Source organism: Python bivittatus, unplaced genomic scaffold (assembly GCF_059951505.1).
Source record: "Python bivittatus isolate LINGU-HERP-01145 unplaced genomic scaffold, Pbiv_v1 ctg000850_np1212, whole genome shotgun sequence".
In the NCBI taxonomy this organism is placed as follows: Eukaryota; Metazoa; Chordata; class Lepidosauria; order Squamata; family Pythonidae; genus Python; species Python bivittatus.
In genome coordinates this window covers 56,490,740-56,515,331 of record NW_028277112.1, presented here as the reverse complement: position 1 = coordinate 56,515,331, position 24,592 = coordinate 56,490,740, and the positions used below count along the sequence as shown (strand labels likewise).

The 24,592-nt window shown below is 38.3% G+C and overlaps 1 protein-coding gene across 5 annotated transcripts in view; it reads right to left on the bottom strand.

The window, feature by feature from the left end:
- The window catches only part of SVEP1 (sushi, von Willebrand factor type A, EGF and pentraxin domain containing 1), a 136,313-nt gene that overhangs the window by 65,103 nt on the left and 46,618 nt on the right, over positions 1–24,592 (bottom strand). For 4 of the 5 annotated variants that reach the window (XM_088130016.1, XM_088130014.1, XM_088130011.1 and 1 more), the window contains exons 10-25: positions 20,505–20,612; positions 19,694–19,825; positions 19,074–19,268; positions 17,489–17,610; positions 15,861–15,969; positions 15,066–15,257; positions 14,101–14,334; positions 13,225–13,386; positions 11,814–11,975; positions 10,662–10,823; positions 8,403–8,494; positions 7,751–7,850; positions 5,661–5,774; positions 4,082–4,195; positions 3,471–3,672; positions 2,375–2,532 (exon numbers count right to left, since the gene is read on the bottom strand). In XM_088130016.1, the coding sequence (XP_087986142.1) occupies positions 2,375–2,532; positions 3,471–3,672; positions 4,082–4,195; positions 5,661–5,774; positions 7,751–7,850; positions 8,403–8,494; positions 10,662–10,823; positions 11,814–11,975; positions 13,225–13,386; positions 14,101–14,334; positions 15,066–15,257; positions 15,861–15,969; positions 17,489–17,610; positions 19,074–19,268; positions 19,694–19,825; positions 20,505–20,612 (2,358 nt within the window). The remainder of the gene's footprint in view (positions 1–2,374; positions 2,533–3,470; positions 3,673–4,081; positions 4,196–5,660; positions 5,775–7,750; positions 7,851–8,402; positions 8,495–10,661; positions 10,824–11,813; positions 11,976–13,224; positions 13,387–14,100; positions 14,335–15,065; positions 15,258–15,860; positions 15,970–17,488; positions 17,611–19,073; positions 19,269–19,693; positions 19,826–20,504; positions 20,613–24,592) is intronic. The other variant, XM_088130013.1, reaches the window with a different exon arrangement.

Here is a 24,592-nt window from a genome sequence, read left to right as displayed (position 1 = left end):
TTGCACCATTAGAACTTGCACAATCCAAATTTCTAAGATCAGCCCTTCAAGTCCAAAATTGTGTCTCTAATGCTGCCCTGAGACTAGAGACAGGCTTCATTAAAGTGGAGGCTAGAGTGTGGGTGACCATACTCAACTATTGGCTCAGACTATCCTTTCTTTCCCCTTGGCCTTGCTCCATTAACTATGAGTGATGATTTTCAATCCACGTGGAAACAGGCAGTGGCAACTAAAATCTCATCCTTGGGCTTCTCTCTAGGTCTTCTACTCAGCATGAGATATGATCAGGTCAAAGCACTCATTAAACAGCATGTAGCAGACACAGAGCACCGATCAGAACTAGCCAGGTCCCCAACCTTTATTGCCAATGAATCCAACAGGTACTCTGCCTCCACTATGGCATACCTAATTAAACTCAAAGTGCCTAAACACTGGAGAGCCTTTACTCTGGCACAATGTCATGCCCTCCCCTCAGCTGTCCTTGAAGGCCAATACAGGAAGATTCCTTACCCGGAGAGATAATGCCTGTGACTCTGGACACACAGAAACAACACAGCATGTGCTTCTTTGTGAAAATGCTTATTTTTAAACTAAGCAAGACAGAACTTGGGGAACTCTTACTTTTCCAATTACAGAGCATGTTAAACAAACAGTATAGGCTGGTTCTAAGAAAATGCTAAGCATCAAATTTCTGTAAAAATGATTCTGTATAGGAAATCTCCTTTGTCCAATGTGAAATAGCCAATATTCTTCTATCTAAAGATATTTGAGCCTTAGAAGGCATATCACAAAACTGGACTGTTAACCCTGATGGCCAAGAACCATCTGAGCTCAAATCTCTAGTGCTATCATGAGATGTTGACATTCCTCAGTGCACAGCATTACCACGTGGCAACTGAAATGCTTGAGCTTGTTCTTTACATTTATTTTTTGCATTTGTTTCATCTTGTATGCAAGAGTTAAGCAGACCCATCTCTCCTGGTTTACTAGAGACAAAAGCAGAACTTGGGCAGAATCTATAAGGAAGTAAGGATTATTAAGTTAAATTAAAATCAACATGGTTATGTTAAGTTGTATTGATTTTAATGAGATTTACACTTTTCACTAGATAATAAGGAAAGGAGGAGTTTATTATAATGAGCAGAATCCAAGGTTACATGAACAGGAGATTACTTCTGCAATGGGACTGCCTCCTGTTTTCCCTGTCTGCTGTAAGGGATTTGGGGACCTCTAGGGTGGATACTGAGGATGTGTGGGGAATATGATGGTATGTGGGAATGGCCTTGGGAGATAGGAAGAAGAGCCACAGACTAGGCAATGGTCAGATAAGATACAGCTTAGCCCACAGCAGGAATGTGGGCATAGCAAACATCTCATAAGGGAACCTCCCTAGTTCCTTGGACTGCAAAGGCGAGGGGGGTACGAGATGTGCTTTCAGACTTGCAAGATTCTGTTAATGTAACCTTACAATAAAGTTAGACCTAGTACTTCCAGGTGTGCTTCTTGCCTGGACTACCTTACAAGGCTGACAGGAAACTACATAAGGATTGTTGCACAATCTATGTTTGTAACTGTGTCTATTAGGAGAAACATATGTTTGGATTCCAATGGATCTCAACATAGTTAATGAATCAAAGTATTTCATGACAGCAGATTAGAGTTTATTTTTCCCATTCAAGATACCACAAAGGGTGGTAGAAGGAAATTAATATGCTCTGGTGAGGAGAAAAAGTTACTGTATTGACAATCAACTTTTCTCTTCCCCAAAGCCAAGACATATTAAGTTTATGATTGATTGACTGTGTACCATCAAGTCAGTGTTGACTGTTAACAACCACAAGGATTGATTTTCTTCATGACTATGTATATTATTTTAAATAATTTGTTATTTGGCCACAAATGGTGATACAATACATTGGCACAAAGCAAGGAATGAAGACAATCTTTTCCAGCTGATTAACAAGTACTTGAGGAAACAGAGAGAGAGAGAGAGAGAGAGAGAGAGAGAGAGAGAAAATACTGAAGTTCTGTAACTTTGTAGAAAATGAAATTGCAACTTGGGGAATAGTAAGATACTAAACATTATTATTATTATTTATTTAAATTTATTGGCTGCCCATCTTTGGGAAGCATACAAAACATGTTTTTTTCACGGTATTATTTTTTATATATGATTGACTTCAGTATTGAATTAATGTAGTTATTTATACTGGTTATATATGACTGACTTCAATGCTGAATTGTATAAATGATTATTTATACCAATGTTTGCAAAGTCTGCTATATTCATGGGAGCCATCTGGTTTCAGCAAGTCTGCAGAATTGTTGCCAAGATACGTTTGTTATTGTTTGCTAATACTTTGATCCTGAGTACCTGTTTCACACCTGCTGCCTGTAAAGCCAGGAGGACATTTACAAATGTACGAGTTCAAGGCATCCATGCAGGTTGCTTGATTTTCACAGGGATTGGATTCACATTCATTGATGTTCACTTCACACTGGGGCCCTGCATATCCTGTAACACAGTGACACCTTTGAGAAGACAAAAGAAAATGAAAGAATTCTGTTTACTATAGTTTGAACAATTACATTCTAGCTTAAAATACAAGGTAAGTTACTAAAGTGAAATGAAGGACTAATATGAGGAAAACTGCAAAGCTTGAGCAGGTAAGAAGGTCCAAAGACTGAGTAGGTAAGAAGCTGAAAAAAATAAGACCTGCGATCAATTGTGGAGTCTGAATTTGAAATGCTTACAAGTTCTGGCAATTGTGGATCTTGTTTATACTTTGCAACCCAAAGGAATGTTGGAAAGAGATAGCAGAAAGGGGCTGAGGACCCTGTGTTGTCTGTCTGTCTGTCAACAGGATAACTCTCTGAAAGCAAAACAGAATTGGACCAAGTCTGATGTAGAGAAGAAGCTGGCAAAAGAAAGACTGAGTTAAAAAATGGCTGAACCCAGCCAAGGACTGTGGAGAAAAAAAATCCAGCAAAAATTCTCCCAATACATTTCTACATTTCTGCCTACAGTTAGGCAGCAGGTAGACTTTTTAACTCAATTACTGTATATGGAGTGTAAGCTGCGACTGGAATGGCACATAGACCAGAGTAAATAAATAAAAATGAAAATAAAATAACCTAGAATGTGAAGGAACTGGATAAAGAATGGATCTAGATTCAGGCAGTAGAGACCACAGCACAATCCATGGATTAAGGCACCAGATGGTGTTGGATACATGCCCATTTATAGAAGCAGATACTCATAAGAGAAAAGGAAGAGTTCATTTATGAAGACTAAAGTAAGGAGATAAGACTTCAAAAGCAATGATTCTGCTATATCTCAGGGCCTAAAGGATTGCTATGTTGGATCTTAAGCAAGCAAACAAATACATTTTATTAGCTTTATTAAACATATATATCTTCAGAGCTACTATAGTGTTACATTAAATGAAATTAATGCATGCATTTTTTACCTATAACCATTGATTCCATCTCTGCATGTGGCTCCATTTTTACAAGGTCTACTGAGACATTCATTAATATTTTTTTCACACAGAGCACCAATAAATCCAGGTAAACACTTGCAATGGAAACCTCCAACCTGATCTTCACAGGTAGCTTTGTTGAAGCAGGGATTTGAAAGACATTCATTTATCTCTGCTTCACAGTAAGTACCTGAGAAGGCAAGGAATAAGTACAGGTGTCATCAGCATCAGGCAATTTTGGAACTTTATAGGCTCTGACATATTAAAAAGAATGAAGATGAAAAGAAAACAAGTTAATAAGTCAAACAAATTTTTTTTTAAAAAAGTGAAGTAATCCTTCAGTGTAATAAATTTGCTGGAGACGGAAGAATTAACTTTGCTAATATAGTAAATTAATTGCTAAAATATTGTCCTTTTTTTTAACATCATAGATGTCTTCTTTAACCTGAGAAGGGAAGTCAGACATGATAACCCCTATCTATTTAACCCTTTTTACTGGAAAGTTGAAATTTTCTCTTTTTGGAAGATCTTGCAGACAATACACAACATATTGAGAGCCATATGAAATATTAACAGGGTTGTCAATAAAATAGACTGACCTGTGAAACCTTTTGCACACAAGCAATGGTAATCGTTAATATCATCAACACAGACTGCTTTATTCAGGCAAGGATTTGAATTGCATTCATCTACATCTTCTTCACACAGTAAACCTTTGAGTAATAAAGATTACAGAGAACATTAATAGTGTGTACATGCAGATTTACAAATGCACACAATGGACTTACACATGGAAGATACAATCCTAAAAACAGTGAGGTATAAAATTCCAGGACAGCAGTTAATAATCATTTTTCAACCCTGTTCATTAGGCATAAACAGTCTTGTTTCTTTGTCCTAATTGTTGTCATGGCACCTGCCCTCTGGAACATCACCCGCCCCCCCACATGATTCATATGGCTCCCATTCCGGCCCTATTTAAACAAGCTCTAAAAACCTGGCCCAGGGTCAGAGTGGGTAACAGATCCTTTGTGTGAAATTTTGATCTTCTGAATGACAGTTGTATTTTTCCAGGCCTTTTTTTTTATGACAATGCAATTCTTCGATTTATTCTTTGCTTTTTTATTGTTGCATTTTGCAATCTGCCCAGTTGTAACAGATTGGAGCAGTCTATACATTCAGTAAATAAATAAATAGCTCTTTCCATTCATGTTATCAGTTTGGAAATGAGGTTTCAGGGTGAGTCATGTGTTCATCATCCTATTTACATTATAAACTTTTCTAATTAGGAAAATTCCAAGCAGAGCCTTGCATTGTTATCAATTACAGGAATTATTTACTGAATGAAATAATGTAAATTTTAGTGTACTGTGTCCTTCAGCTTTTATCAAGAGGACATAAACTCGTTTACCAAGTGTGGACACAATCCAGCACTGTAGTTTATTACTACAGCAATAAGCCCAAACAAACAGATGAAAGAATTCAGTTAGCCACCTTAAAAACAACAGGGAACTGCAGCAAGGATCCTCTACATTGAGAGCTTCATTTCATTTCCTTCTTTTAATGGTAAGCCACCATCTTGCACTAGACACATAATAATTATATTTTGGCTACTGAGTTCAACAAACAGTGGTAATACATTATAGGAGAAGACCCATACAATCCTGATATGATCAAATGATGACATTTATCCATGTCCTCCCATTCATAGAATCCCCACTGACTTCCTATTCACCTTTAGCCACAAAAAGTTAGCCAGACGTATGCAACATGCCCCAATTTTCCTCATACTGTAAGGCTCTCCCCATGACAGCCCACCCTTATCCATTCCCTAATAGGAAGGCTACCCACAGAGAACAAATATTCTGCATCCTGGAGGTTTTGACACTTATCTTGGGAATGCAGCCACTGACAGTTTATTTAAGAAACCTTTATGCAGATATTTCTGTATAATTAAAACTTTATAAACATACATTATCATTTCCTATGCTAGCATACCACAGCTGTAAAAGTTATGTTGAACTGTTTCTCATCAGTTCACTAAAAAAAACCCCAATCTCTACAAAATCAACAAAATACTGAAGGCAAGATAGTCACAAGCTCAAAAAATATGAGCCATAATTTTTTGAAAGTTTGCAACCTGGAGATGAAGCTTTATTGCTTTAGTTCATTTGTCACCTGAGTAGCCTGGCTGACACTGGCAAATGAATCCTGCAGTGCCATCCTTGCAAATCCCTTTGTTGAGACAGGGGGATGACTTGCACTCATCAATCTCTTTTTCACATTTTAATCCTAGAATACAACCCCAAAAAACACAAAGAAAAATATATTGGGATAGGCCAAAAATGCAAAACATGTCAAATAGACTTCAAGTAATAGAAAAATAAGATGTAATTTTTTTGGAGGGGGGTTATTTAAATCTATTTAAATCTAGGTTAGAAAGGAATATGAAACTGGGCTACAGGTAATCCCCAGTTTAAGAACAAGTTCTGTTCTCAACGTATGTCCTTAAGTTGAATTTGTATGTAAGCTATAACAGTATTATTGTATAATACTGTATTGTTGTGTAATGAACTCAAACCCTTGTGATTTTAACTTGAATCATTGTGCATTTAACTTGAATTTTGCTACAATAGGCTCCGTTCTTAACTAAGGGTCGTCTGTAATCCGGGTGTTCTTAACCTGGGGAGTACCTGTATATGAAAATCATACCGCTAATGAATCCCAGAGCCTATTTGGCACTGGTTCTTACTGAGTTTCTTGACAGGCAGTGATTAGGCTTTTTTTTTTTTTAATTGAAAGCTCAAAAGACATGATCTTTCAATTAAGTATTCTTGATCCCCCCATTGATCTGAGTACCAAAACAAAACTGAGTTCATGATAAAAACAGACAAATGTACCAGTGGTGCTGTTTACACATTACTTTTCAAAAATCTCAAGTTCTTCCTCTGTAAATGTGTAAATTTTGGTGAAAGACAAACTCAGTGAAATTTGTATCCATCTGCACTGTCAAATTCTGCACGTGGAGAAGAGCGCAGTTAAACCTGTAACTGCTTCCCATTTTACTGTTAAATGGGTACTGTAATCTGCCAAATAGGGCTGGGAAACCTAATTCAGCATCAGAAATATGTCTGGATACACAAAGACTCAAACATAGACTTTTAAGGACCAAATGTCTAAAATCTGTTCCTGAATGAACAAATTTGTTTGCTTTCTCTTGTATTTGATTTCTTTCAACCCTCTGTTTCCCCCCTATTCCTAGCACATTTACTATAAAAATTTACTCACCTCATTTCCAGCTAATTCTGCAATATAATGAGGTTGGTGTATCCTTTTACTGATACGTTTTAAAATAACAGGAAACTGAAATATTTGGCTAAATTAGATCTTCTGTAAAATGCAGAGATAGCTAGACTCTGCTCTGTTTTGCTCATCATTGATATATGAGTGCAGATCAAGCTAGTAATTCCATACAGTGTTACTGGATTATAAGCAGTATTTGCAAGGGCCCATATCTGAATATGTACAGGATCAGCCTATACTAAGAACCAAGGGGTCATGACACCAAGTTCCATTGTTTTCACTATAGTTGAGCTACAAATAATTTTAGGGTCCATGACAGCCATCAGTCTAAAGAAAAAATATTCAGAGAGGCCATAGTTTTAATAATAGCAAACTTCGTATTTAGTGTAAATGACGTTAAACTGCTTCAACTACAAAAATTGTTTATTTATAACTAAACAGGTTTTTTTTGGTATCTAAAGAAAAATTCTGATAGCTGTAGCAGGCATAAAAATGACATAAAAATGATCATGCTGCAGTAAAAAGACATTTAAATGAAGGAAAAAATATCAGAGAAGTATTGTTACAAAACAGAAGCTAAAAAGCAAGCCTTTGGATTAGTAACAAGAAGTCAGCAGTTCTCTTTTGCTCTTGAAAAACCTCTTTCATTCACAGAAGGGCTATTTTTGACCTAGTGAAAGACTGTTGCATGTGCCATAATTTCAAATCCAGAGACATTCTAATATGTTTACAGCTTATCTCCTAAAACTTTTTACTTGAATTTTTAGGCTACAACCAACATTTTCCTTATGCACAATTTTTAGACTATAGCCCCACATAAGGAAAAGTGGGACTGCATTTCAGGAAATGTTTCTATTCCTTGTTTGAACATTCATGGAATACCTTTTAATATATTTCTTTTTCTTCCAAGCCAGTATGTCTGTCAAAACATGATATTTAGGGAGGATTGCAACAGTATTATTTACCTGCATATCCTGGTGGGCATATGCAAACGTAACCACTTCCAACCTGTTTGCAAGTTCCACTGTTATGACATGGTTGCAGGAAGCATTCATGGAACACCTGCTGTGAATGGAAGAAAAGACAAAGCAAAAATATAGGCAAAGAAAACATTACCTGTTCAAAGGCAAGCAGCAGTTCAGATTTCCTATCAGGTCTCTAAATATAAGTCATAGATGATGTAAACACACCATGGTCTCAAATACTGTGTTGTGAAGATAAAATGGTGGAGGAAGGGAATAATGTACACCATGTTGAATTTCTTGAGTCAAATATGGGATCAGAAGCATCTGCAGGGTGGGGAGGGGGAGAATGATGAAGATAGTGTTGTGGCATTACAATACAAGACCCACCCCTTTTCTACATGCACCATGACATTGTACCCATACCAAGGAGGGGTGGAACTTGCAATGCAATGCCATGATCCTGCTTTCATCATTCCAAAAAAGTATGAGCTTCTGCCTGCAGACACTGCTGTGTGGGATACAAATGAAATGAATAACACTATGAGAGGCAGCAACCATTTAACTTTCAAACAAATCGTTTTCAATTTTTTTCACCAACTTTTTATTTTCTATGTTACTGCACATTTTGGGAAATTATGATGGTTGTTCTTGCCTGGCTGCTGACTTTGGGGTCCTTGCTGATATTTTCTGGAGCAACTGGAAGCATTACACTCTCCTCCGCTGCAGAAAAAGTAGAGCCAAAGCCTAAACGGGATTGACATGAAAACAGCTGTAAAAATCCTACTGATGAGCTCCTCTAAGTCAAGACTCTAACACAATTAGTCCTTGACTTACGACCATTCGTTTAGCAACTGTTCAAAGTTACGATGGCTCTGAAAAAAGTGACTTATGACTGGTCCTTGCACTTATGACCATCGCAGTGTCCTTGCGATCACATGATCAAAATTTGGGTGCTTGGCAACCAGCATGCATTTATGATGGCTGCAGCATCCCAGGGTCACATGAACACCGTTTGCAATCTTCCTAGCCAGCTTCTGTCAAGCAAAATCAATGGGGAACCATGTGTTTCACTTAATGACTGCATGATTCACTTAACAACCATGGTGATTTGCTTAACGACCATTGCAAAAATGTCATAAAATCGGGTGCGGTCACATGATCCCTTGCTTAACGACCACACCATTTAATGATGAATTTTACAGTCCCTATAGCGGTTGTAAGTCAAGGACTACCTGTACAATAAATGTTACAACAACCTAAAAAGAATATACAGTGGCACCTCGGGATACGAACTTAATCCGTTCCGTGACTCTGGGCGTATCCCGAGTTGCTCGTAACCCGATGCAAATTTCCCCATAGGGTTCAATGTAAATCCGGTTAATCCGTTCCGCCCTCCGAATTTGGTCGCACCCCGAAGCAAATTTTCCCATAAGGTTCAATGTAATTACCATTAATCCGTTCTGGCATCCGCGGACCACGCGTCAGGGGCGGGAGAATGGCTGGGTGCTGCGCGGCGCAGCGGGAAAAACGCTGGGCGCTGCGCGGCGCAGCGGGAAAAAGGCCGGGCGCGGCGGGAGAACGGCTGGGTGCGGCGCGGTGAAGCGGGAAAAAGGCCGGGCGCGGCGCGGCGGGAAAAAGGCCGGGCGCAGCGCGGCGGGAAAAAGGCCGGGCGCAGCGCGGTGGGAAAAAGGCCGGGCGCAGCGCGGCGGGAAAAAGGCCGGGCGCGGCGCGAGAACGGCCGGGTGCGGTGTGGCGGGAGAACGGCCGGGCGCTGCGTGGCGGGAGAACGGCCGGGCGCTGCGTGGCGGGAGAACGGCCGCGGACCACGTGGCGGGTGGAAAAATGGCCACGGACCACGTGTCAGGGTGGAAAAATGGCTGTACCCCGAGGCGGAGTTCGCACATCGAGGTAAATCTTTGCGGCTGGAGCTGGTCGTAACCCGAAAAGTTCGTTAGTAGAGGCATTTGTATCCCAAGGTACCACTGTAGTTGGTGAGGATAGAGAGAGAGATTTAACCTTTAAAAAACAATTACATATTCATTTAAAGCAGGAGCATCCAAATGTGTTGTATTGCTTCAGATAGACTCCAGCCTCTACTAGTGATGAGGGACAGAATCTCTTCTGTCACATGTCCTGCCATCATCAGAACTAGTTTGGCTCTTCAGCATTTCGGTATGAAATCTAAGCATCTTAGCTGCCAGCATACTTCATCAGTGCAAACTCAATTCAGATTTATTAATCTTGTGCTAACCAGGAGCTTTGGCAATGACAGCTTAGGAACCCATAGTTAAGATAAGGTACCTAAATTCAGGAACAGAATCATTTTCTGCCTATTCCTCATCAAGGTCTAAAACTGGCTATCAGGATTAGAAAATCAGTGGTGTAACTATAAGACCCACAGTGTCTTATATTCCCATGCTATTCCCAATTTTTATATATTAAACCACCTATACTGAACTGAAGCCAGAGAAAATACGGATTATGAGCCTACTGATGAAAAACAAGAAACCAAAGGAGGTACACACGTAGCATAATATGTGGCACTGCAGCTTGTGCATGGACCATCACTTCCCAGAATATCTGTGTGTAAAGACCATGAGAAGAATTGTTTAGCAAACTTCTGAGCAATGGGGTTATTAATCACAGGATGGGTTTGCTTCTCCCAAAGTACTACTGTGATATAAAGAGGCTCTGTTCTGTTAAGATCTCTTTCCTTTTTATTTTTGTTCCATGTGAAATGTATAATGGAATCTGGACATCTGTTCCCTGTCTATATTCTCTTAGCAAAGGCACAATCTAACTTCTCTTTAAATGTGAAAACATCCATTTGCAAGTGCATGAAGAGACAGACTCTTCCTACCATTATGTTTACTGCTGATCATTTTCATACCCTTTAGAGAACATCACTTACTTGAGCAGTCCGCTATAGATCTGGCCCCAATAATTGTTGTTGTTCCATAAAATGGGCAAGATAAGCAGTAGGACTTTCCTGGATCAGGTTGGTAATAATCCCTGGGACAAGGATGGCATGGCATTAAACCAGAACGTGAGAATTCTCCAGCTGGACAAGGAACTGCAAAGCACAAAACAAAATCTTCCTTATGCATTGATAGACCATTTTTCCTCCTGCATGCATTATTTTATAAAAGACCAAGGCCTCCTTCAATCAATGGAAAGCTTTGGATGGATGTAAATCATATCATCAACCAAGTGGATTTAAATGCTCCAGAACCAGATTATCATACCAGATCTCTGTCATTTAGGTAACATTTACTGTAAATCCGAATCTTATACATATTTATTCAGAAATGTTACTGAGTTTGCACCACAATGCAAAATTAGCCTAAAATGAAATAAACAGGTCAAATAAAAAGACAATCAAATAAACCTACCTACATTTTCTGGGAGTTCCAAATTTCCTATCCTACAGCCACAATCTTAGTTTTTAGAAGGCCAAAATATCAAAAAAGAGAGTAGGCATGTTTTTCTGTTTTACATACCTTGAAGTTACAAACTACTGACCCCAAAGCTGCACCATATACCAAATATTTGATATTTGCCAAATATGGTAGCCTGTTCGTTTATTTGTTAGATTTATATCCCACTTTTCCTCATCTTTCTAATTTTGCACTGGCAACAAAAAGAGATTTATTTCCCAAAGGACAAGCAAAACTACTTTCAAGTTTGGCCAGAACTTGGCAAAAAGTAATATTACTTTTCCCCATGTTTATATTATGCAAGGAAAGAAATAAAAACACTAATGACATATGGGAATGATCTGCTATTGTACCAGCACACTGTTGGAAACTACAAACTGATGTTTGCTAACAGAAAAAAGTACTCTGTCTAAACAGAGGCCTCAGGAGGTTGTTTCTTTAAAGTATGGCTACAGTTCAAATCCTTTGTGCAGAAAATTAAGGTCCGCTAGATAAATAGGATAGAAGACAGACATAATGCGTGCTACTACTTAAAAATATTTGAGTTATGCAGAGATCAGGAAAGGAGGCCGATACTGCACAGTATTTAGCAACATGTTGTTTCCCGGAATTCAAATGTCACAAACCTCCACATGCTGATATATCCACAGCTCCTCTTTTGACTGTTGACATATTTTCTGGGCAAGAAAGGCAGTGCTTAGATCCAGTTGTAGGCTGATATTTGCCAAGGGGACACGATTCACAGATCTCAAGGCCGTTTGGAGAATAGGTTCCCGGCTTGCATTGAGCTAAGTATATGAGAACAGTACAACCTAATTAAGAATCTCTAGTTTAAAAAAACGTATCAAGTCCAAGCAGCTAAAAAATAAAAGCAAAAAAACAAAAAAGACCGGTAAACCAAAGCAGAACAACAGCATCTACAATGATGTGTAACTGGTTATTTATAAGCCTAGAATAACTGCATATTAGCTTGCAAAATACAATTTGCACAGAGCATCTGCCACAAATATAAATATGTTTACTGCACAAGCTGAGTGTTTTGTTTAGAGCACTCCACTGAAACCACAAACCACTCTATCATAAAAATATGAAGCACAGAGATTAATGAAGCTTTTTTGATGATTGGCAACCTATTATAATAAAAACTGATATAATGATTCAACTGACCATTACTGAGAAAAAAAGAAGAAAAAAGTATAAATTATAAAACTTGTGAAAAGCATGTAAATTATTATAAGGATCTGATTGTAACTGTTTTAGTCTGTTATTCTAACTACCTGTTTTAAAAACTGAATCATATTTGATGCTGTAGTGATTCAAATGGTATTTTTATCATCCTGAACTGCTCTGGGAACCATTTCTGTAAAAGGCACATAATTATTTAAGCAAATACATTTGCACAGGAAGACTGATTTTAATGCAACTTATTATGGAACCACAATAAAATAATTGCATTTTTTGTCTGTTTCCTTTGGGTAGTGGCTTTCATTTCCACTGAAGCTTTCTTTCCAGAAATTGTCAATTTGTTTACTCCTAATGATGTTTTTCTCTATTTGAGAATATATGACATACTGCTTCTACTTTGTATTCTTTGGAGAAATTGGATATTCCTTAAAATTGCATTTTATTCTCTGTAGCCTATAATTTTCAAGTACTTTCTGTGAAACAGAGATTATCTTGCTGGCCACTTTTGAAACAAACCAGATTAGACGCATTGATAGTCAGAACAGGTTTTATCTCTCTCTTTCTCTTTCTCTCTCTCTCTCATCTCTCTCTCTCACACAAAAACATTTTTCTATAAAGTTGTGGTATTTTATAAACAAATGGAGTCATTTTTATAAAAACAGAATGTTCTTTAATATAAATTTAAATTTTGTTTCTAAATATAGGTGTTTTAGATTCAGCATCTCCAACTGCTCAAGAATAAACATGATTTAAGCAAGCCAAAGCATTTGTTTTCATGCTTAAATATTTTAAAAAAATACTAGTTCCAGCACTAGATAATTAAATACTATTATATGACTGTAAATTTCTCACCTTTGCATTCTGATAAGCTTCTGGAATGGAGATATTCAGTATAGGTGTTAGATGGACAATTTTTACATTCCAGCTGTCCTTCCTCATCTTGATATGATCCAATCCAGCAACTTTCACATGCATGATGTTCCAGAGAGTAGTAAGTACCCAAAGGACAGTTAACTGGAATTTAATTGGATAAAATATGGGATAAAATGTTGGGTGTGGAGCAATGATTGTGCAATGTATACTCTGACCTAGTTCTTGAACAGCAGATGGCAATGTAATCTGTATCTGCATTATCACAGACATAGTTCTTACGTGTACAAAAACTATATGAGCTACATGAATGATTGAACAGATAATTCCAGATTATCTATGTGTTAAAATATTCATAACTGCTGAAATCCAACTAGTTGTGTGCTATTGATAAAAGACTTCTATTGGCAAAGGGGAAAGAAACAATTTTCCTTCTTGCTTCATGTAATCACACTGGGCTCCACCAAAGCTATTCTGGAGGATTCATGCAACTTCATGCAGTACAGGAATGGATGAGTATCATTGGAAAAAACGGGTTCCCACCTCCTCCCCCATCCTGCTGAAAGAAGCCTTCCCTAAGTGGCAGGAAATTAGTTGGAGAGCCAAACTTTTCCAAAGTGGAAAAAAATAATGATAAATTAGCATCAACAGCAAGTTTAAGACTGATATTCTACGATTCTTTGGATTCCTCCTTAAAAGTTGTACACATGCAGTAACTCCAAACGGATAGCCTTCTGAATCTAATACATTAAATCAGTGTTGTCCAAACTTGGCCACTTTAAGATGAGTGGACTTCATCTTAAAGTGGCCAAGTTTGGACAACACTGCATTAAATGAACTGAGATTAAATTTACTTACCACACATTCGCCCCCGTAGAACAGAGCCTGGTTTGCAGAACAGAAAAGCCCTTTCAGCTTCTAGAGAATTGGTGTCAGCTATAAGCAGTTCAGAAGACAACTGAAAAGAATACATGGGATGCCTGTTGAGAGTTCTTTTCAATCTGTTTGTGATCTTCTCTAGGGTTCTTAGGAGGCGCTGCTGGTTTTCTGATTCCAGAGAATCATTGCGTTTATCAGGCAGGGGTACGCTAGCTACAAGTAAAAAACAAACAATCATCTTGTGCATAGAGGCATTACAAAGTTAATTGCCACAATGCTCTCTACAAGCACACAGAAGAATATAAAAATTCTTCAACGTGCAAGGTGTTAGGCATAACTCCTATGCATATTCTACAGTGGTACCTTGGTTCATGAACGCTTCTGTTCACGAACAATTCGGTTCATGAACAGCTCTGGTTGCAAAATTTTGCCTCCGTTCGCGAACTCCGCATCGGGTGACAAATAGGATCCGTGGCCATTTTCCTTGCCGTGACACGTGGTCGCAGCTTCCTGTAGGAAGGGGGACTCTCCCTCCAAGCAGTAACTGCCTCCCCACCCGCCTTCTTGTCCTCCACGCCAGAAGTCGCGTCGAGCAAGGTTAGCTTTCTCTCTCTTCGTACTGTACTTTGTGTCATATTTTTGCGGTTTTAAAAAAAACACCATATGGTTCAGAACGGATTAACCGTAATTACATTGAACCGTATGGGGAAATTTGATTCGGGACGCGATCAAAAATCGGGTCGCGGCCAAATTCGGAGGGGTCAGAACGGATTAACCGTACTTACATTGAACCTTATGGGAAAATTTCGGTTCACGACCAATTCAGTTCGCGACCAGAGTCGCGGAACGAATTAAGTTCATGAACCGAGGTACCACTGTACTTACAAAACACTTGAACTCTATTCCATATTCCTAAATAACAAAAGACAAAATGATTTTCGTACCAGTGATATTAAAAATTAACTTTATTTTGTGGTCTGACATGGGCACGTTCATTTTTTTGTGTCTTTTGACCCGGGAGTTTGCCACATCTACAGAATCAGATATTAATTTAGGTTGTTCCTCTTCAGGATCTACTTCAACAAAATCGTCGTAAGAGTAATCCAGCCGATTTACGGCACCCCAGCCACCAGGACCTGTTAGTAATAGAAAAAAAGAAGAAATATCCCCAAGAGAAACAAATAACATCTATGGATGGTAACAATTGCTCAAGCACAATTATGTTTTTTAGGAGAAGAAGAGAAAGGGATAAGCAGCAGCTACTGACTTGACAATTTACGGCAGTGTTGTCCAAACTTGGCCACTTTAAGATGAGTGGACTTCAACTCCCAGAATTCCCCAGGCAGCCGGAAGTCCACTCATCTCAAAGAGGCCAAGTTTGGACAACAATGATTTACGGGATAAGATGCAGACCTGAAAGGTCAGGTTCTACCACAAAGGTTAAGCAGAGGGGCAAAGTAGGGATTACATACAAATGAATGAAAGAGAGCAGAACACTGCTGTTTCTAAGGAAGAAAAAACAATGAGAAGGGAATAGAGAAATAAATGATGGAAGAAGCTCTTAATGGTTATTCTTTTTTTTTCCTGGTCATATTTCCATGTTTCTTCTTCTAATTTGCTTGCCCAAGTTTACTAGGAACACTGGTCTGACCCAGTGGATATTCAGACTTACTACAAGGAACAAGCTGAATATTTCTTTCTTAGGAACTTAGAAATAGGTAGCAAAACAATTAACTCACCAATTGCAAAGCCATTTTCATAGTCATAATTATATTCTAAGCAATGTTTCTGTGGAAAATCCTCAAGCCTGCAGTCAATGTCATCAACATCATTGCAAAATGATGGAACCTATAACCCATAAGAAAACAGCAGTAATAAAAATACTTAATTCACAACTGGGTAATACTACACAATTTGGTTTAACATCCTTTCTAATCTCATATGACGCATAAATTTAAGCTGATATGAAGATTACCATGTTTCTCTTTATTTCTGTTCCCTGCTTTGTTTTCCTTGTGTCTGTATGCTTTGCCTATTTTGGTAAAAGACCGATCTGACACTCAGGCACCTCATGGGTTTGTCCACTGTTGCCTCAGAAGGCTAGGTGTAATCTGACACCCGAACACCTACCTAAAGTGATTATTGCTTCAGTTTGCAATCTCTATCTTCAGGCTGATGCTAAAATGTATGGCATAAACTTTGGGTTTGTCTCTACCTACCCCATCTCTGGGTTGTTGTTGTTTTTTTTGTATCAGCTCCTCTATATTTTGGAGAAAAAAATGCTCCCACAATTCTTTGTATCTCTCTGGTTGGGATAATAAAGGTTATCCAATAATGGACTTTGACTTTTTCTCATGGAAAAATATATTTGTTTCTATAAAGCAATTTAATTTATTTGAAGAATGTATATGGCCATCTATCTCATGTAGTGAACCTGGGCAGCTCACAACAACCAGTAAAAAAAAGAATAAAAACCACAACTGTTCCTCCAGGTGCCAGACCAGCCAGACTATGAGCCTTCTGGCTCAACATTCATCCTAGCTCAACGCTTGGGGGAGGAGCCAGGTCTTCATGGCCTTCTGGAAGGCTAAAAAGGTAGGGACCCCTCAAATCTTTAGTTAAAAACTTAGAGAAAAGACACAACCTCCCTGCCATTTGACTAATTTAGATTATCTAATCCACTTCAGAAATAGATATCCTTATTTCAGTAGTCTTTACAAACTGAAAGGTAATAAAGCAGGCTCAGCTAGGGAAAGTAAATACATAATTCAAGTGACATGAATTATTACATTCAGTAGTTCTCTATTTAAATTAGTAACAGGCGATTTAGTTCTATAAACAGATACTTCGTTTTCTTACTCAGTGGTGTATTAAGGGGTGGGTGGGGAGTGTAGGCAATAAGAGGGGTGCTGCCAAAGACACAAGGAGGCTAATGTGGGTATGAAATTGGGCTGCACTGATCAGCTGTTTGGCTGTTGGCAGTGGTACAGCAGTGCTGGAAGAAAAGAATTGTGCCTTCAGTTGTGACTCCTGACAACTGCCTGGACAAGTCTATGAAGTTTTCTTGGCAACATTTTTCAAAAGTGGCTTGCCAGTTCTTTCTTCTTAGGGCTGACAGAAATGACTGGCCCAAGATCACTTAGCTGGCATTGTGGCTAAGGAGGACTAGAACTCAAGAGTCTCCTGGTTTCTAGTCTGATGTCTTAACCACTGCACCAAACTGACTTTCAGGAGTGAAGGGAAGGGTTGCTAAAAGATGATCCTTTCCAGGTTTAAAATATGCTAGGTGTTCCACTGTTTTTACTGTTCACACTTTGTGTTCATATTTGTCACAGTAGGAACTTATAATGATTTGCAAGTAACTCACCATTTTACCAAGTGCACTTTGAAAAACTTCCACAAAATTTTTAAGAAGATTATTATCATCACATCGTGTTGCTTTATACAACATTTCAAAGGATTTAAAACCATGATTTGCCAAACGATTCACTGAAAAACATTATATTATTATTAGTATATTGCTACAAAAAGTGTACGGGCCTGAATTGTACTGAATTATGTTCAGTTGCATTATGTTAAAATGAAAGCTACTTTTAGTTTCTTTTGCATAAAAAAAAAAATAAGAAACCAGGATTATCCCAATCACCAATGTAGGCACCAGATAATATAATATAATATAATATAATATAATATAATATAATATAATATAATATAATATAAAGCATGAAACAGAGCAAACTCAGGGAGGCAGTGAAGGACAGGAAGGCCTGGCGTGATATGGTTCATGGTTCATGGGGTAACGAAGAGTCGGACATGACTTAACAACTGAACAACAACATATAATACAATACAATACAATATGTCCTCCTTTAGTGACTGCCTTATTTAGCAACCATTCAGTTACAACAGTGATGAAAAAGTAACTTCAATCCTTGCATTTATGATTTTTGTAGGTCCTTAAAGCAAAGGAAACCTGAAGAAAGATCATAAGCACAGTTGTAGTTTCACTTAGTGACTGCTTCACTTAACAACCAAGTTGCTGGTCCCAGTTGTGGTTGCTAAATGGGGACTACCTGTATAATATCATATCATAAGATACAATGAAATCCTAACTGTACTCAAGTGGGAAAATATTTGTTGCTTTTAAAATACATCCAAGTCAATATGCCTTTTTTTCCCAGATAAATAAGCTATACAGCATAATTCTCTCTCTTTCTCTCTCTCTCTCTCTGATTTTTCTGACATTTCAATATTTGCTTTATAGTTAAAGATTCAGATTTACCCCTAGATCTGTTCCTGGAGATGTTTGGTAAGAAGGAGAAAGGATGGTTCTAGGGATAGGAGAATCCTGTGAATCTCTATTTAATAACAGCACCAATGAAGTTATTCAAATAAAAATAATTCCATCAATTATTCAGTAACTGGTGCCATAAACCACATTAACTTAGAATTAAGTGTCATTAGGACAAATGTCCTGAATCAGGTGCCATTAACATTTGGGAAAGAATTATAATGTTGACTTGGTTTTCTTCAAAGTGTAGCACAACACCTAGCAAAGACTCCAGAAAAAAAAACAATCTAGGTCCAGACTAAGGTTTAGGGTGGTTGGTAGTCCCCCCCCCCAAAATAATGCCTTCTGAGATCACTCAAATAAACATTCAGATACAGAGACATGTTACAAGCAGATATGAATCATAGACATCCAAATGGATAATAGATAAGTGCATAATGATTGTGGTGATAACCAAACAGATAATAACATTTCTATCTATTGTGGATAGAAATAGGGCAATGGCATAATGCTGGGTTTTGTGTGTGTGTGTGTGTGATCCAACTCTTATTAGTTTGATTATATTTTTCATTTCTCATTATTTAATTACTGGGAGGACAAAACATACCAGTCACTTGAAAAACAACCAACCAATCAACTAAATATAAAAGATAAACCTTACAAGAGCAGTCAGGCCACTCAGTAGAGTAAGGAGGGTTCCAGATACCATCTGCATAGGCACAATAGTAATTTTCATTGGAACCTGTTGTAAAATCATATCCCTCCATGCAAAGTAATGTGCAATTAACTCCTGTCTCATTTTCAGTGCATTTAAAATCACCATTCACTGGAGTAAAGGGAATTTCACAAGGAGAACCTGAAAAATAAGAATTTCAGATTGAAGTTTGTACAATTCCTCCTCATGCTACATAATGAACCTATGGCGTATTAGGGGTGAGTACATTTTCCCAGTTTCTTTCTTTCATTGGTATGTCACTCCATTAAAAAACAAAACAAAATTCTTCCACAATCTGGACATATGACAACATCACGACCGACTCTTAAACAAAATCTAAGAAACCAAAAGCTGTGGTATTATATGTACAGAATACTCTGTATAAAATTAAGTTTTCTTTAAAAAGAATAAAACTAATGTAATGGAGAACTGTAAATTAATTGGATCTGCTTTGGATGTAAGACTGGATAATTTGGAATTCCAAAATGTGAATTCAGAGGAGGAATATTCTTTAGTACTCTTAAACAGTACAAATAATTCTAAATATAAACACCATGAAAACAAACCTTTGATGACAATGTTAAGCTCACAGGTCCTGTTATTTCCTGCCAAGTCAGTGGCTGTATACTGAACCACTGTTTCTCCTTTGGGAAAGAGATCTCCAGGTGAGTGGGTTTTAGTTATTATTAAGGTGGTTCCTGAAATAGTGAGAAACAAAACAGGGAAACAGATGTCATTTCATTTCAAATATTCTGCCAAGGCTATACCTCACATTTATAACCTGGAACCCCAAATAATTGTTATGTAACTGAAGTACAGTCTACAAATGATGTAGTCTGATTTTATATAATTCAATCTATTGGACATTAATGCCTTTGTAGATCCCAGCCTTAATATGATTTAATCAATCCTCAATTTTTTTTTATTTACCAGGACAACAAAATGAATGAAACAACTTGTTCTACTCTTCTAAACCAGATAATAGTTGCACACACTGCATTTTGCAGAACACAATAAATGCTTGAGTTTTGCAAGAAAAATATTAAATAAATATGGATTAAACTCCTTGCTCTAAATAGTAAAGTAATGGGGAATTTTACTGTTCTTTATTATACAACTTGGCCATCCTTTAATGTGTTTCAAACATTAACATGCTTTAAACATTCATACTTAAAGTGTCCAGAATTTTCTATCCTAATTCATGCTAGCTGTTGATATAAAGTTGATATAAAGACACCATTTCTTAGCTTCATCATGAGATGATAGCATTTTCTACAGGAACACTTCAAACTGATAGTCAAAATTCATCCAAATGTAATCCAAACTAATGTCTAAAATAATAGGGAAAAAAATGAACCTATCAACAAAGTCACTCACCTGAATTGTCTGAAAACTGTGGCTCATCCCACATCACTCTGTGCTCCTTTTCAGTGACCTGAATTGGTAGTGGAGATCTGCACTGATCAATTACTGGGGGTTCAATGTCTGAATGATTTGAAGTTATGAAAAACATTGAATCACAGATCAGGAGAAAAAAAATAAAGAAAAAAACCAAATTGATTTTCCATACGAGTTCAAAATAGTTTCTCTTTTTAAACTTGAGAATGAGTAGAACATAAACAATTTCATATCAGTATGTAAGCAGCATGGATATTTAGATCATGTTTAAGACAGTGATAAAATATTTAAAGAGCTAGCTGTGCATCTTCACAGCAGATATTTATCTGTCCTCCACAAGCCCTCAACCATCAGACACTGTGCAGACCACAGCTGATCTTAAGCATATGCATGCTGGAAAGAAGCTCCATGAAGCTAATGGATAATATAAGTTTGCAGAGGCAAGCTATTAACTTCAGACATACAGTACTGTGCAAAAGTTTTAGGAAGGTATGAAAAAATGCTATAAAGTAAGAATGCTTTCAAAAATATATATTGTAATTGTTTATGTTTATCAATTTACAAAATGCAAAGTGAGTGAACAGAAGAGAAACATAAATCAAATCAATAGTTTGGTGTGACCACCCTTTGGCTTCAAACCAGCATCAATTCTTACACTTGCACAAAGTCAGGGATCTTGTAGGATTAGAGTCAGGTGTATGATTAACCAATTATACCAAGCAGGTACTAACAATCATCAGTTTCATATGTAGGTTGAAACAGTCATTAACTGAAACAGAAACAGCTGTGTAGGAAGCTTAAAACTGGGTGAGGAACAGCCAAACTCTGCTCTTTAGGTGAGGTTATGGAAGACAGTTTCATGTCACAGGTCATACACCATGGGAAGACTGAGCACAGCAACAAGACACAAGGTAGTTATACTACATCAGTAAGGTCTCTCCCAGGCAAAAATTTCAAAGGAGACTGGGGTTTCAAGATGTGCTGTTCAAGCTCTTTTGAAGAAGCACAAAGAAACAGGCAATGTTGAGGACTGTGGATGCAGCGGTTGGCCAAGGAAACTTAATGCAGCAGATGGAAGACACATCATGCTTACTTCCCTTCGACTCTGGAAGATGTCCAGTAGTGCCATCAGCACAGAACTGACAGAAACCAGTGGGACCCGGTACACCCATCTACTGCCCGGAGAAGTCTGTCCAGAAGTGGTCTTCATGGGAGAATTGTGGCCAAAAAGCCATATCTCCGATGTGGAAACAAGGCTAAGTGATTCAACTATGCACGAAAACATAGGAACTGGGGTGCAGAAAAATGGCAGCAGGTGCTCTGGACTGATGAGTTAAAATGTGAAATATTTGGCTGTAGCAGGAGGCAGTTTGTTCGCCAAAGGGCTGGAGAGCAGTACAATAATGAGTGTCTGCAGGCAACAGTGAAGCACGGTGGAGGTTCCTTGCAACTTTGGGGCTGCATTTCTGCAAATGGAGTTGGAGATTTGGTCAGGATCAATGGTGTCCTCAATGCTGAGAAATACAGGCAGATCCTTATCCATCATGCCATACCATCAGGGAGGCCTGTGATTGGCCCCAAATTTATTCTGCAGCAGGACAATGACCCCAAACATACAGCCCATGTCATGAAGAACTATCTTCAATGTAAAGAAGAACAAGCAGTCCTGGAAGTGATAGTTTGGCCCCCACAGAGCCCTGATCTCAACATCATCGAGTCTGTCTGGGATTACATGAAGAGACAGAAGGATTTGAAGCAGCCTACATCCACAGGAGATCTGTGGTTAGTTCTCCAAGATGTTTGGAACAACCTACCAGCCGAGTTCCTTCAAAAACAACGTGCAAGTGTAACTAGAAAAATTTATGCTGTTTTGAAGGCAAAGGGTGGTCACACCAAATTTTGATTTGAGTTTTTCTTCTGTTTGCTCACTTTGCATTTTGTAGATTGATAAACAATTACAATATATATTTTTGAAAGCATTCTTACTTTACAACATTTTTTCACACCTCCCTAAAACTTTTGCACAGTACTGTATGTATCCAGTAACACTATTCACCTGATAAGAATCAGCACAGTGCTTTAATAGCATGTGATAATGGGGCTGTCCTGCAGATGAAACATGGCCAGAATACTTTTCATATACAGTGGGGCAAAAAAGTATTTAGTCAGCCACCAATTGTGCAAGTTCTCCCACTTAAAAAGATGAGAGAGGCCTGTAATTTTCATCATAGGTATACCTCAACTATGAGAGACAAAATGGGGAAAGAAATCCAGAAAATCATATTGTCTGATTTTTAAAGAATTTATTCGCAAATCATGGTGGAAAATAAGTATTTGGTCAATATCAAAAGTTCATCCCAATACTTTGTTATATATCCTTTGTTGGCAATGACAGAGGTCAAACGTTTTCTGTAAGTCTTCACAAGGTTTTCACACACTGTTGCTGGTATTTTGGCCCATTCCTCCATGCAGATCTCCTCTAGAGCAGTGATGTTTTGGGGCTGTCGCTGGGCAACACGGACTTTCAACTCCCTCCAAAGGTTTTCCATGGGGTTAAGATCTGGAGACTGGCTAGGCCACTCCAGGACCTTGAAATGCTTCTTACAAAGCCACTCCTTTGTTGCCCGGGTGGTGTGTTTGGGATCATTGTCATGCTGAAAGACCCAGCCACGTTTCATCTTCAATGCCCTTGCTGATGGAAGGAGGTGTTCACTCAAAATCTCACGATACATGGCCCCATTCATTCTTTCCTTTACACAGATCAGTCGTCCTGGTCCCTTTGCAGAAAAACAGCTTCACAGTAGGTATGGTGTTCTTTGGATGCAACTCAGCATTCTCTCTCCTCCAAACACGACAAGTTGAGTTGAGACCAAAACATTCTACTTTGGTTTCATCTGACCATATGACATTCTCCCAATCCTCTTCTGGATCATCCAAATGCTCTCTAGCAAACTTCAGATGGGCCCAGACATGTACTGGCTTAAGCAGGGGGACACATCTGGCACTGCAGGATTTGAGTCCCTGGCGGCATAGTGTGTTACTGATGGTAACCTTTGTTACTTTGGTCCCAGCTCTCTGCAGGTCATTCACTAGGTCCCCTTGTGTGGTTCTGGGATTTTTGCTCACCGTTCTTGTGATCATTTTGACCCCATGGGGTGAGATCTTGCATGGAGCCCCAGATCGAGGGAGATTATCAGTGGTCTTGTATGTCTTCCATTTTCTAATTATTGCTCCCAGTTGATTTCTTCACACCAAGCTGCTTGCCTATTGCAGATTCAGTCTTCCCAGCCTGGTACAGGTCTACAATTTTGTTTCTGGTGTCCTTCAGCAGTTCTTTGGTCTTGGCCATAGTGGAGTTTGGAGTGTGACTGTTTGAGGTTGTGGACAGGTGTCTTTTATACTGATAACAAGGTCAAACAGGTGCCATTACTAGAGGTAACGAGTGGAGGACAGAGGAGCCTCTTAAAGAAGTAGTTACAGGTCTATGAGAGCCAGACATGTTGCTTGTTTGTAGGTGACCAAATACTTATTTTCCACCATGATTTGCAAATAAATTCTTTAAAAATCAGACAATGTGATTTTCTGGATTTTTTTTTCTCATTTTGTCTCTCATAGTTGAGGTATACCTATGATGAAAATTACAGGCCTCTCTCATCTTTTTAAGTGGGAGAACTTGCAGAATTGGTGGCTGACTAAATACTTTTTTGCCCCACTGTATGAGGTTCAATAGCCCACAGGTGTCCAACTATGATCATAAAGGACTTATTCATAAAATCCTACAGATCAAGACATAACTGTCCTTTATCATAAGCAGAAGAAGACTGAGGAACTGCAAGGGCCTGGGGCTTCAGCAAACAGAGGACAGACAACACAAATATAAATTGAAAAGCAAAAAATTTATTTATAATCTCTTTAAAACAGCAAAAGAAATACACATTGAATATCTGTTATAAGGCTGAACAATCTGAGGCACAAGAGAACCCCCAGACTCAGAACGACTCTTGGAACTGTAAAATCAACTACAATTGCAGAAGATCAGCAGCAGGATTTCCTGCCATTCTGAGACA